General features: G+C 37.9%; 1 protein-coding gene across 1 annotated transcript in view; it reads right to left on the bottom strand.

The window, feature by feature from the left end:
- The window catches only part of LOC112313485 (zinc finger protein 805), a 43,740-nt gene that overhangs the window by 25,930 nt on the left and 3,601 nt on the right, over nucleotides 1-14,209 (bottom strand). Inside the window, 2 exon segments of the mRNA XM_071219977.1 lie at nucleotides 5,046-6,493; nucleotides 11,635-11,730. Of these exon segments, the coding sequence (XP_071076078.1) occupies nucleotides 5,046-6,493; nucleotides 11,635-11,730 (1,544 nt within the window).

The raw sequence follows: 14,209 nt of genomic DNA, 5'->3' as shown, positions 1-14,209 counted from the left end.
AAGGACCTTCAAGTCAGAGAGGGAAGCAACAGTAAAAACGTCCAATATCAGAGGTAGGGAGTAGGGGAGGGAAAGGAGCAGAGAACTTTGTGAGACCTGCTTAAGTCAGGTGACAGTGGTACAGACCATTCTTTAGTTGTCAATGGGGGGAAAGGGAGAGAAGTAGATACATCAGTGACACAGAATGTGTCTGTGAGAGGAAAGAGAAGGGCAGAGCTCAATGGGTGTGTGGGGCAGAAAGTGCCTGGGGGTGAAACCAGAATCTTGAACAAAGGTATTGATTATGAGGAGAGAAGGGAATTAAGAGGGAAAAGTTAGAGACCAAGCAGTACTGGCATAAAACAAAGACAGAGATCCTAGACAAGGTGGGGAGTGGGAGTATGTGTTCAACCCCAAAGATGAAAACTAATCCTGGAAGAGGGCTGACCCCTTCTCCTGTGTGGCAGTAACAGGGTTTACAGAGCTAGGGAATTTCACACAGAAACCTTCCCTGGAGAACACAACTCTGGACAATCTGAAGATCACCCCCAGTTACAATATTTGTTCTTAGAAATACTTGTAGATACCAACATAGGAGACTGTAGGCCTCCCATTCCTCCAGAGAACCATGACTTTGGACTAGTATGGTTTTGCCTGTTTTCTCTGAGTCCTCCTTTGGCATTAAAGTAGGTAAAGAAATCGAAGATGTATAAAAGAACCCAAGGGAAATCAAACAATGGAAAAATTCAAAACCCAAACTGCAAACTCACTGGGTGATCTCAACAGATTAGATATGAGAGAGAAATCAGTGAGCTCATCACAAAGACAAAATGAAATCAATTAATCTGTGCAACAGAAAAAATAGATTGGAGGGAAAATACAGCTGGGAGCCTGATGGACCTGAGAAACAAAACCAAGGGATCTACCTCATGTTACTAAAGTCCCTGAAAGGGAGGAGAAAGTGTGCGGTTGAATAAACTATTTGAAGAATTAATAATTAAAACGTTCTCAAATTTGGCAAAGGGCCTAAACCAACAGATTCAAAAAGTTAACTAAACAGGATTAACCTCCTCTAACTTTCGTGCCAGGTTACACCCTACTCAAACTTCTGAACTCTGTATACAAAGAAAACAACACTCTGAAAGCAGCCTGACAGGATGCACCGCTGACAGGAAACAAAGGATCGAATGGCAGCAGATTTTTCCTATGAAACCCAGGAAGGCTAATCCCGAATCCTATATCCCACAAGAATATCCTTTAAGAATGAAGGGGACTAAAAAAAAAAGAATGAAGGGGCATGAAGACATTTTTAAGTGAGAAACAAAAACATTTGTTACCAGAGAGACCTACCCTAGAAGAGTATAGGAATTAGTGAAAAAGAAAGGAAATGTTAAGGGGAGAAACCTTGGGACTTCAGGAAGAAAGAACAAACAATGGAATGCATAAAAGTAAAGGTGAACAGACTACAACTTCTCATGAGTTTTGTAAAAATTGTTCAAAAGGTGAAGCAAAAAAAATCAAATCACCAAATACAGTGCATAGCATGTGAACAGAAAATAATTATGTTAAAGAATGGAGAACGTAAAGGGACCCAATGAAAGTAAGGTTTCTAAAATGTTGATATAGGTTGTGATAAGTTATGTATGTATAATATAATACCTAGAGTGATCACTAAAATACAAAGAGATATACACAAAAACATCATAGATATAACAAATGGAATACTAAAATCTAAAGTAACCCACAGGAAGCCAAAACAGAAACGGGAACAATAAACAGGGAACAAAAACAAAAATCATAAAATGGCAGACTTAAGTCCTAACGTATCATAAATAATTCTAAGTGGTCTAAATGTAACAATTTAAAACCAGAAATTGGTAAAATGGATAAAAAGAAAGCATGACTCAAGTATATATGTTATTCACAGAAACTTATTTCAAATGTAATGTATAATAAGATTGAAAATGAAGTTATGGAAAAATATAAACCATGCTAACAATAACCAAAAAAAATGCAATAGTGACTATATTAACATCAGATAAAGTATAATTCAAAGCAAAGAAAATTTACAGGGCAAAAAGTGACATTAAATAATGACGAAAGGGTCAGTAGACCAAGATGGCATAGTGATCCTAAACGTGTATGCACCAAACAACAGAGCTTTGAAATACATGAAGCAAAAACTGACAGAACTTAAAGGAGGAACAGACAATTCCACAATTGCATACGGCAGGACGTCAACAGCCATCTTTCAGCTATTGATAGAAATACAACATAGAAAATCAACAAGGGTGTAGAAAATCTGAATATCATCATCAACCAACAGCATTGTGTTAACATCTACAGAAACCCCATTCAACAACAGTAAAAAATATTTTTTTTTAAGCAGCCTTATACAAGATTCATTGAGACAGACTATGTCATGGATAATAAAACAAACCACAACAAATTTAAACATCCAGATGAAACATACAACAAACTAGAAGTCAATAACAAAAAGAGAGCATGAAATATGCCAAACTGGTTTAGAGAGGAAGTCTTGAGTGAAGAAATATTTAGAACTGAATGAAATGTAATTAAAACACATCAAAACTTGTGAGATGAAGTTAAAACAGTGCCTTGCTTGAGGAACAATTATACAATTTAATGCTTGTGTTAGAAAAGAAAATCTCAAGTCAATAATCTGAGCACCCTCCTCTAGAAACTACAGAGGAAAATACAACTAAAGCAAGTAGAAAAAGAAAGAATGTAATAAAGATCAGAAAACCAGTGAAATTACGAACAGAAAGACAATGGGAGCAAAAACTGATAAAAGTGCTAGTTCTTCAAAATGATCAAAGCATTGATAATTACTAACAAGATTGACAAAGATAAAAAGTTAAAACATTTCCAGTATCAGGGATAAAATAGGGTATATAAACAAATTCTGCTGCCATCAAAAGAATACTAAAGGAATACTTGAAGCAAATGAGAAAATTTAGGTGAAATGGTATAATTCCTAGGAAAAAACAAACAATGAAAATTCATCCAATATGAAATAGATACTCTCAATAGTTCTATCCATATTAAATAAAATAAATACACAGTTAAAAACATCCAAAAGAATACCTCCAGGACTAAATGGTTCACTGGAGAATGCTACCAAACATTAAAAGAACAAAACCAATTCTACATATTGTCTTCTAAACAATAGAAGAAACAACTCTCAACACATGTTGGGAGAGGCCAGTATCAGACAGACATCAAAACCTGACAATGACAGTACAAAACCAGCAAACAAAACACAAGAATGAAATTAAGAGAAAAAAACCCTAAATATTATCTTTCATGAAAATAAAGGAGAACTTCCTCAATAAAAATACTAACGTATTGAATACTGTAATATATAATTACACTCCATGATCAAGTGGAGCTAATTCCAAGCATACAAACAACATTAAAACATCATATCAATAGGCTACAGAAAAATAAAAAGGTTGTATTGACTGATAGAGAAAAAGCATTTGATAAAATTCAACACCAATTCAAAATAACAAAAAAACTTAGCAAATTAGGAATATGGGAAATCTTCTAAACTTGGTAAGAAACCTTTATGAAGAAAACCTTAAGACTAACACTGTATTTAATGATGAAAAACTGAATGTTTTTCCCCTAATATCAGGAACCAGGCAAGGATATCTGTCTGGCTACTCCTATTCAACATTATATTGGAAATCCTAACTAGTGCAATTAGACAACAACAACAAAAAAACAGATATACAGATCAAAAGAAATAAAACTATCTCTATTTGCAAATTATACTTCTACAGAAAAATCCCAGCATTCTATCAAAATAAATGGTTATAGTTCAGCAAATTTGTAGGATGCCAAAAATAACATCCAAAAATCATTATATTTGTATACTACCAAAAATTTACAAAAATTGTACAAGAACAGTTATTGAAATTTATAAAAATGAAATAATACTTAAATGTAGAGGCATACCATCTTATATAAATGGAAGACCCAACAAAATGAAGATGCCTATTCTCAACAAATTGATTTGCCAATTTAACTCAATTTCTGTCAAAATTTGATAAAGATTTGTTTGGTTAAAAAAAAAAGTCAAGCATATCTAAAAAATTCAAAGTAACTCAGAATGATAAATAAATTTTAAATTAAAAAATATGGACAGAATAACCACTTTACCCAATTAAAAATTTACATATAACTACAGCAATCAAGTAAACCAACAGTACAGGACCAAGAATATGTCAAAGTACTAGGTCTTTAAAACCACACGAAGAAAAGACTTGTTTTTTAAAAATCAAAGCCTTAAACAGTGCCAACTGGTGCAATAAAATGTGACCATACATATGTGTACTCTTATCTCACATAGAAGGGTATTTGATGGTTCAAGCCTTCATATTTCTCACAAAAATTAAGCTCCTTAAGAGTAGAGACAATGTTTTAGAACAAATATGTTCAATGAAAGTTTCCAGACCTGCCCTCATTGTCAAACACTCTGGACACTAGACAGCAATGAATATATGTATAAGACACATAAAGAACCTAGGTCCTTTACCTTGGACACAAAATTCTCCTCCTGGCAACCAAACTAAGAAACCCATGACAAAGTGTCATAGGTATGGCAAGGGGTTTGAAAGAACTGGTTGTAGTTCATTTTCTCTTCTAAGTCGCTCCCTTCTTTTCAGAGAAAAAAATTCCTGAGATAACACTGCAGTGTAAACTAAGAAGATACAGCTGAAGGTTTTCTAAGTGCCTAATAACCACTGGGTCTCCCTCCTGGATGAATTCTCAGATGCAGAATAAGGCTCTAGGCAGGGTCATTTTTCAATATGACTCATTAGATGACAACTGGTATTTTGTAATAAGTTTTCTCACAGAGAAGAAAATTGTGGGCCTTCTCTTTGGTATGAATGATTAGATTCTGAGTAAGATGTTTCTTCTGTCAAAACATTCTCCACAGTGTTTACATTCAAAAAGTCTTTCCCCAACAGGAGTTCTTGGAGATTGACTGAGGATTGTGCACTTGTGAAGGGTCTTCTCACTTCTGTTACACTGACAGGGTTTCTCCCAGTATGAACCCTTTGATGCTGACTGAGGGATGAGCTACGACTAAAGGCCTTTCCACACTCACTGCATTCATAGGGCTTCTCTCCAGTGTGGATGATGGAGTGTCGAATGAGGTTAGTGCTCCAGCAGAAGGTTTTCCCACACTCCATGCACTCATAGGGCTTCTCTCCACTGTGAATCCGCTGGTGCCGCGTGAGGCCTGACCTGCGGTTAAAGGCCTTCCCACACTCACTGCACTCATAGGGCTTCTCTCCAGTGTGGATGCTGAAGTGTCGAATGAGGTCTGCCCGATTGCTGAAGGCTTTCCCACATTCTTTACACTCAAAAGGTTTCTCTCCAGTGTGGGCCCTCTTATGCAAGATAAAAGTGGAGCAGTGGGTGAAGGCCTTTCCACACTCACCACAAACATAAGGCTTCTCTCCAGTGTGGATCCGCTGGTGCCTCTTGAGGTACGACCTGTGGTTGAAGGCCTTCCCACACTCCAGGCACTCAAAGGGCTTCTCCCCAGTATGGATGACATAGTGGTGAATGAGGGCTGCACTCTCACAGAAAGCCTTCCCACACTCACTGCACTCATAGGGCTTCTCCCCTGTGTGAGTCTGCTGGTGCCACATGAGGTATGACCTGTGTTTGAAGACCTTGCCACACTCGAAGCACTCATAGGGATTCTCACCACTGTGGATGATGTAGTGTCGAATGAAACCTGGCCTATCTCGGAAGGCTTTACCACATTCTTTGCAAACAAAGGGTTTTTCTCCAGTATGGCTCCTGTTATGCAAGACAAAAGTGGAGCGATGGGTGAAGGCCTTTCCACATTCAGTGCATTTATAGGGCTTCTCTCCACTGTGAATCCGCTGGTGTTGGGTAAGGTGCGACTTGCGGTTAAAGGCCTTGCCACACTCCATACACTTATATGGCTTCTCCCCTGTGTGGACCATGTGGTGTTGAAGGAGGTAAGTGCTCTTACTAAAGGTTTTCCCACATTCTGTGCATTCATACGGCTTCACTCCAGAGTGAATCCTCTCATGTCGAGCAAGGAGGCGTTTCTTGTTAAAAACTTTCCCACATTCACCACATTTAAAGATATTTTCCTCTTCCTGAATCATGGGATGTTTATCAAATTCATGTGAGTCATGGTCAAGAAGAGCACCTCCTGAAGGAACTGCCTGCTGCACAATTCCTGAACACACGTCATTAGCTGTCCCTAAGCCACCATGTTCAGAGCTTGGTTTCCTAGGAAGCTTCTCCTTCTGCGGGTCTGTATCTGATTTCAACTGTCCTTCTTCCAATTCCAATGGCCCATTCTGATCCTTGTCATGATCCACCTGGAAGTCTTCTGGGGATTCAGCTCCTTGTGCTAGTTCCTGAAGTGAGGCTCTCTCAGATATGGCAGTTTCACAAGTAGTAGGTTCTGTGGTCTTGGGTTTTCCCTTCTCACCTTAAAGAAATCCAATACACAACAGGGCCTGTTAGTAATGCCAAATTGAAAAAAAAATGCATTTCAGTGATTAAAAAAAAAAAGGCAAAAGTACTGCTTCTGTGTCTGCTACATTTTGTTACCTCTGAATACCAAGATTAAAATATCTTCCTTTTTCTTAAAAAAAAAAAAAAAAGATTTTATTTATTTTTAGACAGAGGGGAAGAGAGGGTGAGAAACATCAATGTTTGGTTGCCTCTTGCACACCCTCTACTGGGGACCTAGTCCATAACCCAGTCATGTGCCCTGACTGGGAATCAAACCAGCAACCATTTGGTTTGCATGCCATCCACTGAGCCACACCAGCCAGGGTGAAATTTCTTTCTTTTCTAGTCCTGGGACCATTGACACCTTGAATGGGAAACATAGAGAAGTAGCTGGATTAATAGAAGAAGTGCTGGAGGGGAGACACAGTCAATTTCAGATTGGATATTTATGCAAACAGGTAACTCATTTGATCCCCTACATAGTTTATGCTGGAGAGATGACTATGTTCAAGACCTAGCCACAGTTGAAAGACTAACTGTATAATTAGAGTGTTGGGGCACTGAGCTATATGATGACCGGGCTTCTGGAAAAAATGGAAGGATGGCAGGAGACTGAGTAGTCGTGTAGGTAATTAGTCAATCAACAGTGTTTATGAAATAGGGATCAACAAAACTCTGAACACTGATGCCAGGTAAAATTCTTAGACTGGAAATACTTCATGCATGTATCGTCAACATCAATGTAAGAAGTTTAATGAGTCCCCGAGGACATGGCAACTCACGTTTGGAAGTCCTCCAAAAACTCTGAAAAACATCTGATGCAGATCTACTGGACAAAGATTTTTTTTAAAACCATCTTAAGGAAGTTCAAAGAGCTGAAGGAAGATATGAAGTAAAAATAATTATGTATAAACAAAATGGAAATATCAATAAAGAGCTAGAAAACCTTAAAAAAATAATTTCTGAAAAAGTAAAATAAGTGAAATGAAAAAAATTAGAAGAGGGACACAAAGAAAGATTTGAGTAAGAAGAAGAAGATATCAGCAAACTTGAAGACAGGAGAATGAAAATTATTGCATCTGAGGAACAGAAAAGAGATTGAAGAGGCCTGACTGGTGTGGCTTAGAGGGTTGAAGGTCATCCCACAGACCGAAAGGTTGCAGGTTCAATTCCCAGTCAGGTCACAAGCCTGGGTTGCGGGCCAGGTCCCCACCTGGGGCATGCATGTGAGAGGCCACTGATCAATGTCTCTCGTACATCAATGTTTTTCTCCCTCTCTTTCTCCCTCCCTTTTGCTCTAAGAACAAAATCTTTAACAATGACAACCAAAAAAGAGATTGAAGTGACCAGAACCTAACAGACCTGTGATACACCACCAAGGGAACTAATATACTCATGATGGGATTCCCAGAAGAAGAGAAAGGTTAAGAGAGAATACTTGAAGAAAGGGCTTAAAACTTTCAAAATTTTAATGAAGGTATCAATATAAACACCTACGAATCTCAATGAACTCCAAGGAAAATAAATTCAAATAGTCTCACTCTAAGAAAACCTAATCAAATGTTTGAATACCAAAAATAGAGTATCTTGATAGCATTCATGAAACAACTCCTCACATAGAAGAAATTGTCAATAAATTTATCAGCAAAGTTCTCACTAGAAACTTGAGAGGCCAGAAGGGAGTGGGTGAATATATTCAAGAGTAAAAGAAAATACTGTCAACCAAGAATCATGTATCTGGCAAAACTGTCCTGTAAGAGTGAGGGAAAAATTAAAACATTCCCATAGATAAAAGCTGAGGGAGCCCAAGCTGGTGTAGTTTAGTTGGCATGTTATCCCGTACACCAAAAGGTTAGGGTTGTTGATTCCAGGTCAGGCACATGCCTACGTTGCAGGTTCAATGTCCAGTCGGGGTGTGTATGGGAGGCAACCAATCAGTGTTTCTCTCTCACACCGATGTTTCTGTCACTCTTTTTCCCCTGTCCTCTCTTTCTAAAATCAATAAACATATATTTTTTTAAAAAGCTGAGAGTGATTGTTACCACTAGAACTGCCTTGCAAGAAATTCTCAAGGAAGACTTGTGGGTGAAAATGAAAGGCCACTAAACAGGAACTCAAAGCCATACAAAGTGATAACGGTTTTAATACAGATAAGTACATAGGCAGTTATAAAAGCTAGTATTGTAAAAATGATTTTTAATTCCACTTCTTGTTTTCTATGTGATTTAGAAGATGATTTTTTTTTAACATTTTTAAATCTAAAAGCTAGTATTGTTGTAACATTATAACCCCATATCTAGTTTCCTACAAAAAGAGACTAATGCATTTAAAAGAGTTATTAGTTTGATTTTTGGCATACAATAAAGATGTAATTTTGTGACTTGAACAACTGAAATGAGTGAGAACAAAGCTGTAAAAGAGTATTGTTTTATGTTACTGAAGTTTAGTTGGTATAAAAACAAATCAGTGTTGCAACTTTGAGACATTAAATGTAATCCTACAAAGAAAATAGCAATAGGAGACTATAAGCAAAAGGAAATGAGAAAAGAATTTAAATATTTTACTACAAAAAAAAAAAACAACTAAGCACAAGAGAAGACAGTAATTTAGGAAATGAGGGACAAAAAAGCTATCATGCATGCAGAAAACAAGTATCAAGATGACAGAAGTCTCTTCATATCAGTAACTACTTTAAATGTAAATCAGTTAAACTTTCCAACTGAAAGACAGAGATTGGCAGAACTGATAAAAACTCATGATCAAAGTAGATGCCATCTACAAGAGACTCACTTTATATCCAAAGACACAAAGAGAGTGAAAGTAAGAGGATATAAAAAAGATATTCCACTAACCAACAGAGAGCAGTGGTGGCTGTATTAACATCAGTCAAAAATAGATGATAAGTCAAAAGAGATAACAGGAGCCAATGAAGGAGATTCTATACCCAAAAGGATTTGTTCTGAGAAATGCATCATTAGGCCGTTTAGCATTGTGCAAACATCACAAAGTGTACTTACACAAAGCTAGAAGTTATAGCGTACTATATTCGCACCTGGGCTACATGGTATAGCAGATTACTCCTAGGCTTCAAGCCTATACAGCATGTTACTATACTGAATACTGTAGGCAATTTTAATATAATGGTAAGTATGTACCTAAACATATCTCAAAGTAAAAAAGGTACAGTATAAATACAGCATAAATGATTAAACTGAGATTACAGTCTTATGGGACCACCACTGCATGTACAGTCCACCATTGACCAAAATGTTATGTGGAGCATGAATGTATTAATAAAAGGTATAATACAACAAAAAGACATAATTGTAAATACATACTTAAGGAAAGCCAATTAAAATATATAAATTAAAGTGACAGAATGGAAGGGAGAAAGAGACTTCCACAATAATAGATGAAGACTTCAATACCCCATTCTCAGTAATGGAACTGGACAAAAGAAAAAAAATAAAGGACTTACCATAGTAAACCAACTTAAGCAGACAGACATATAACATTCTACCTAACAACAACAGCATTCACGGGACATTTTTCAGGGTGGACCACATCTTATACCACAAATTAAGTCTCGACAAATTTCTGTTATTTATTTTTAATTGTTGACACTATTATAGATGTGCCTCATTTTCCCCCTTCCACCAAGGCCCCACTTCCCAGTCTTCAATAAATTGAAAAAGATATGCAAGTATAATCTGTTTCTAATGAAAACAAAAACTTAACACACCAAAACTTACAGGATGTGGTGAAAATAGTGTTAAGAGGAAAATTTATCACTACAAATACTTACATTAAAAAGGAACAAGAACTCAAATCAACAATCTAACTTCACAATTTAGGGAAGTAGGAAAAGAACAACAAACTAAGCTCACTAGCAGAAGGAAGGCAATAATGAATATTAAATATAAATGATATGGAGAATAGAAAAATAGAGAAAATTCAAAAACAGGCCCTATTCATAGCTCAGTTGTTTAGAGGGTCGTCCTGATACACCAAGGTTGCGGGTTCCATCCCTGCTCAGGTTGCACACAAGAATCAACCAATGAATGCATAAGTAAGTGGAACATGAGATCGGTGTTTCTCTCTCTAAAATAAACAAATCAATTAAAATATTGTTTTAAAAACCAAAAAGTTGGTCTTTGAACAGATCAACAAATGGACAAAATTTTAAACAGATTAACTAACAAAAAGAAAAAGAAAAAATAATCAAATTACTAAAATGAGAAATGGAAGTAGAGACAGTCCTGTCAATTCTACTTCCTCAGAAATAATAATAATAATGATAATAATAAAGAATGTAACAGAATACTATGAACAAGTGTACATCAACAAACTAGAAAACCTAGATTACATGGAAAAATTCCTAGAAACATAAAACCTATTCAGACTAAATCATGAAGAAATACAGAATCTGAATAGACCTATAATTCGAAAGGAGATTGAATTATTAATCAAAAATCTCTTGCCCTGGCTGGTGTGGCTCGATGGATTGAGCGCCAGCCTATGAACCCAAGGATCACCAGTTTGATTCCCAGTCAGGGCAAAAGCCTGGGTTGCAGGCCAGGTCCCCAGTTTGGGGGTGTATGAGAGGCAACCACACACTGATGTTTCTCTCCCTCTCTTTCTTCCTTCCTTCCCGTCTTTCTAGGAGTCGATCCAGCAACCCTTTGGTTTGCAGGCCAGCACTCAATCCACTGAGCCACACCAGCCAGGGCTCCTTCCCCTCTTTCTAAAAATTAATAAATAAAATCTTTTTAAAAGTCTCCCAACAATAGAAAACCTTGGACCTGATGGCTTCACTTGCAAATTATACCAAATCTTTTTAAAGAATACCAATTCTTCTCAAATCCTTCCAAAATTGAAGCATAAAAACACTTCTACACTCATTCACAGGCCAGCATTATCATACCAAAGCCAAATCACTACAAGAAAACAAAGCTACAGGCCAATATCCCTCGTGAACACTGATACAAAAATCCTCAACTATACAACAGCAAACTGAATCCTGTAGCATAAAGAGTCTTCCCAAATCCATGGCCAGTGTCTCCTGAAGGTCTCCAGGCTGCAGGGTCTTCTGTTTGCCCCCATCTTGGCTCCTACCTGGATAGGTGCTTTGGGACAGATCCTTCTTCACCATCCGCAGCTCCTGGCCATGTTCCAGCTGGTGGATCAGCTCATGTCTGGGAACAGGACACCCTGTTCATGGAGAAAAATGAGGACATAAGGATTTTTGTGAAAAGAAACAAAATCTCTCAGTCTAGTCTGGGACTTGAGGATGTAGACAAGGCCTCAGAATGAAGCTGCTCCCATCTGCACAAACAAAACATGGCACATGACCTGGAATCAAAATACGTCATATTTATATGGAGTTTTTAATTCCTAATACTAAGTCAAAAACTTAGTATGTAGAGAGTATAATCATAGTCAAAGGACTGTGACAGGCAACTGAAATGCATTATATTGTTCCAAAAGTAAAATGAATTTATGGAGTAATTCAAGCAATGACATTTAAAATATTGGCTTTCTTCTTTCAAAAAACAAAAGATTTAATTTATTTATTATTAGAGAGAGAAGAAGAAAGGGAGAGGACAGGGAGAGAAACAGTGGTCAGTTGCCTCTCACATGCATCCCAACCATGTGTCAGACCTACAACCCAGGCATATGCCCTGACTGGAATCGAACCAGCGACCTTTCACTTTGCTGGATGAGGCTCAACCAACTAAGCCACACCTGTAAGGGCTTGACTCTTTTCATTCACAACAAGGTATATGCAGGGGGAGGGGGTGGGTGGAGGTGGATAGAGGGGATAAATGGTAATGGAAAAAATACAATGAAAAAGTAAGCAAAAACAAAAAATAAATAAAACAACGTATGTGCCTTCATTGATCTAGGTCTTTTTTAGACCCTAAGTTTACTATGATTCTGCTATAGACCAGGGGCAAAATGAGGATTCTCTCTCAGGATTTCCTTATTGCATCCCCAGCAGTACGTACTGTAATCAGCACCATTTTATAGATGAAGAACCCAAGCTTCCACCAGATAATATGATTTGCCAAAGAGAAGAGAAGTGGTGAACAGCAGAACCAATATGGAAACCTGTCGGGAGCAGACCAACAGCCGACCCTTGACACAGTCGGGACGGATGAGATGCATCTGCACAGCAGAGGCAACTGTGGCTGGATTTCCCGTCTATTTCTTCTTGCATGTTTGTTTTTGCTGTTAATAGGTGGTGGGATTTTTAGACACCTGTATGTCAGGCCTAGTGATCCGCAGAATTCTAATGAAGTTGTACCGAATGATTTCTTGGCCATAGACCAAAAGTCCCTTATAACCCTTCCGCAGCCTACTTCCCCTACATATTGGAGGATTAATATTAGGCAATGGGCAGACCAGCTGCCCGAAAAATGGAGAAAAGTTTTACTAGATATCACCCTTAATACAATCCCCTCTATACCTTGGACAGGAGTAATAATTGACGGAACTAGATGGGTAAAAAAGCAAGGAAAATAGGTGAACTATTATGGTTTAAGCACGAGGGAACAAATACAAAGATCATTCCCTGCAAACTGCATAAAGAGAGAACCTAGACAGGAAGACAGACGGCTGAGTTAGAAAGCCTAACCACATAGGCCCTTTAATAGTTCACATATAACAGCTGACTAGTCTAATGTATCTTTTTGACCTATGCCAAATTCTGTAAACTTTGTTAAGACATCAAATGATCAATAGCCATTTGAAACTTTGTACATGTAGTTAATTGTGGTTGTCTGATTGATAGCCCTCCTGGTCAAAGCAACCTTTGTTTAGCATGATTAAATCTGTAGAACTTCCTGTGCATTTTCTTGGTATTTCTGTATAGACTTTTCCTGCTTGAAAAATCATGCCATGGACCTGTTCCTTCGATGTCATATAACAAATCCGTATAAAAATAAAGCTTGATTAAACTCCACTACAGGACTCCACTCCAGAAGGTGCTGAGTCCAGACATGGGGACGGATGAGAATTCTGGTAAGTGTACAACACTAGTGATAGCAGCAGGGTCTTTAACTGCTAACCTGCATATAACCTGCTAACACCAGGCATTGTTCTGAGCCTTTTCCGTAAGACACCCATCTAGCCTTGCCACACTATTAGGGAGTAGATGCCACATTACCCCATTTTACCAACGAGTACACGAAGGCACACACAGATTTAGTAACTTGCCCAATGAATGCCACACAGTTTTAAGGAGCAGAGTTGGACTGAATACTAGGACTCTGGCTCCAGACACTCGTCTTCCAAACACTCCACTAAGGAAGAAACAGGAAACACCTTTGTGTTGGGGCAGCAGCCTGAAACGAAGTGGTGGTGAGGCAGGGACCTGAGCAAGGAGTTTCATCCTTGGGGAACAGGAGCTGGGGGAGGGGCAGACTCAGTGATGGGAGACTTCAGCAACTCATGAACTACTAAAAAATAATAAAATTGAGAATCCAACTAAGTGATATGGTCACATACAGAAATTTACAGAAACATCAAGTCTCATCTTCAACATTTCACAAAAAAGGATTACTACAAAAAGTAATACAGAGGACAGCTTCAAAAAATAAAGATGTGTGCTTTACACTGAGTGAGTTCAACTGTATGAAGGACTCACTGCAGCCACCAAGTCTTCTTGACTTTGCCGAGGCCTGGGGCA

Source organism: Desmodus rotundus, chromosome 12, assembly GCF_022682495.2.
Source record: "Desmodus rotundus isolate HL8 chromosome 12, HLdesRot8A.1, whole genome shotgun sequence".
Lineage (NCBI taxonomy): Eukaryota > Metazoa > Chordata > Mammalia > Chiroptera > Phyllostomidae > Desmodus > Desmodus rotundus.
This window is presented reverse-complemented; position numbering and strand designations above follow the sequence as displayed.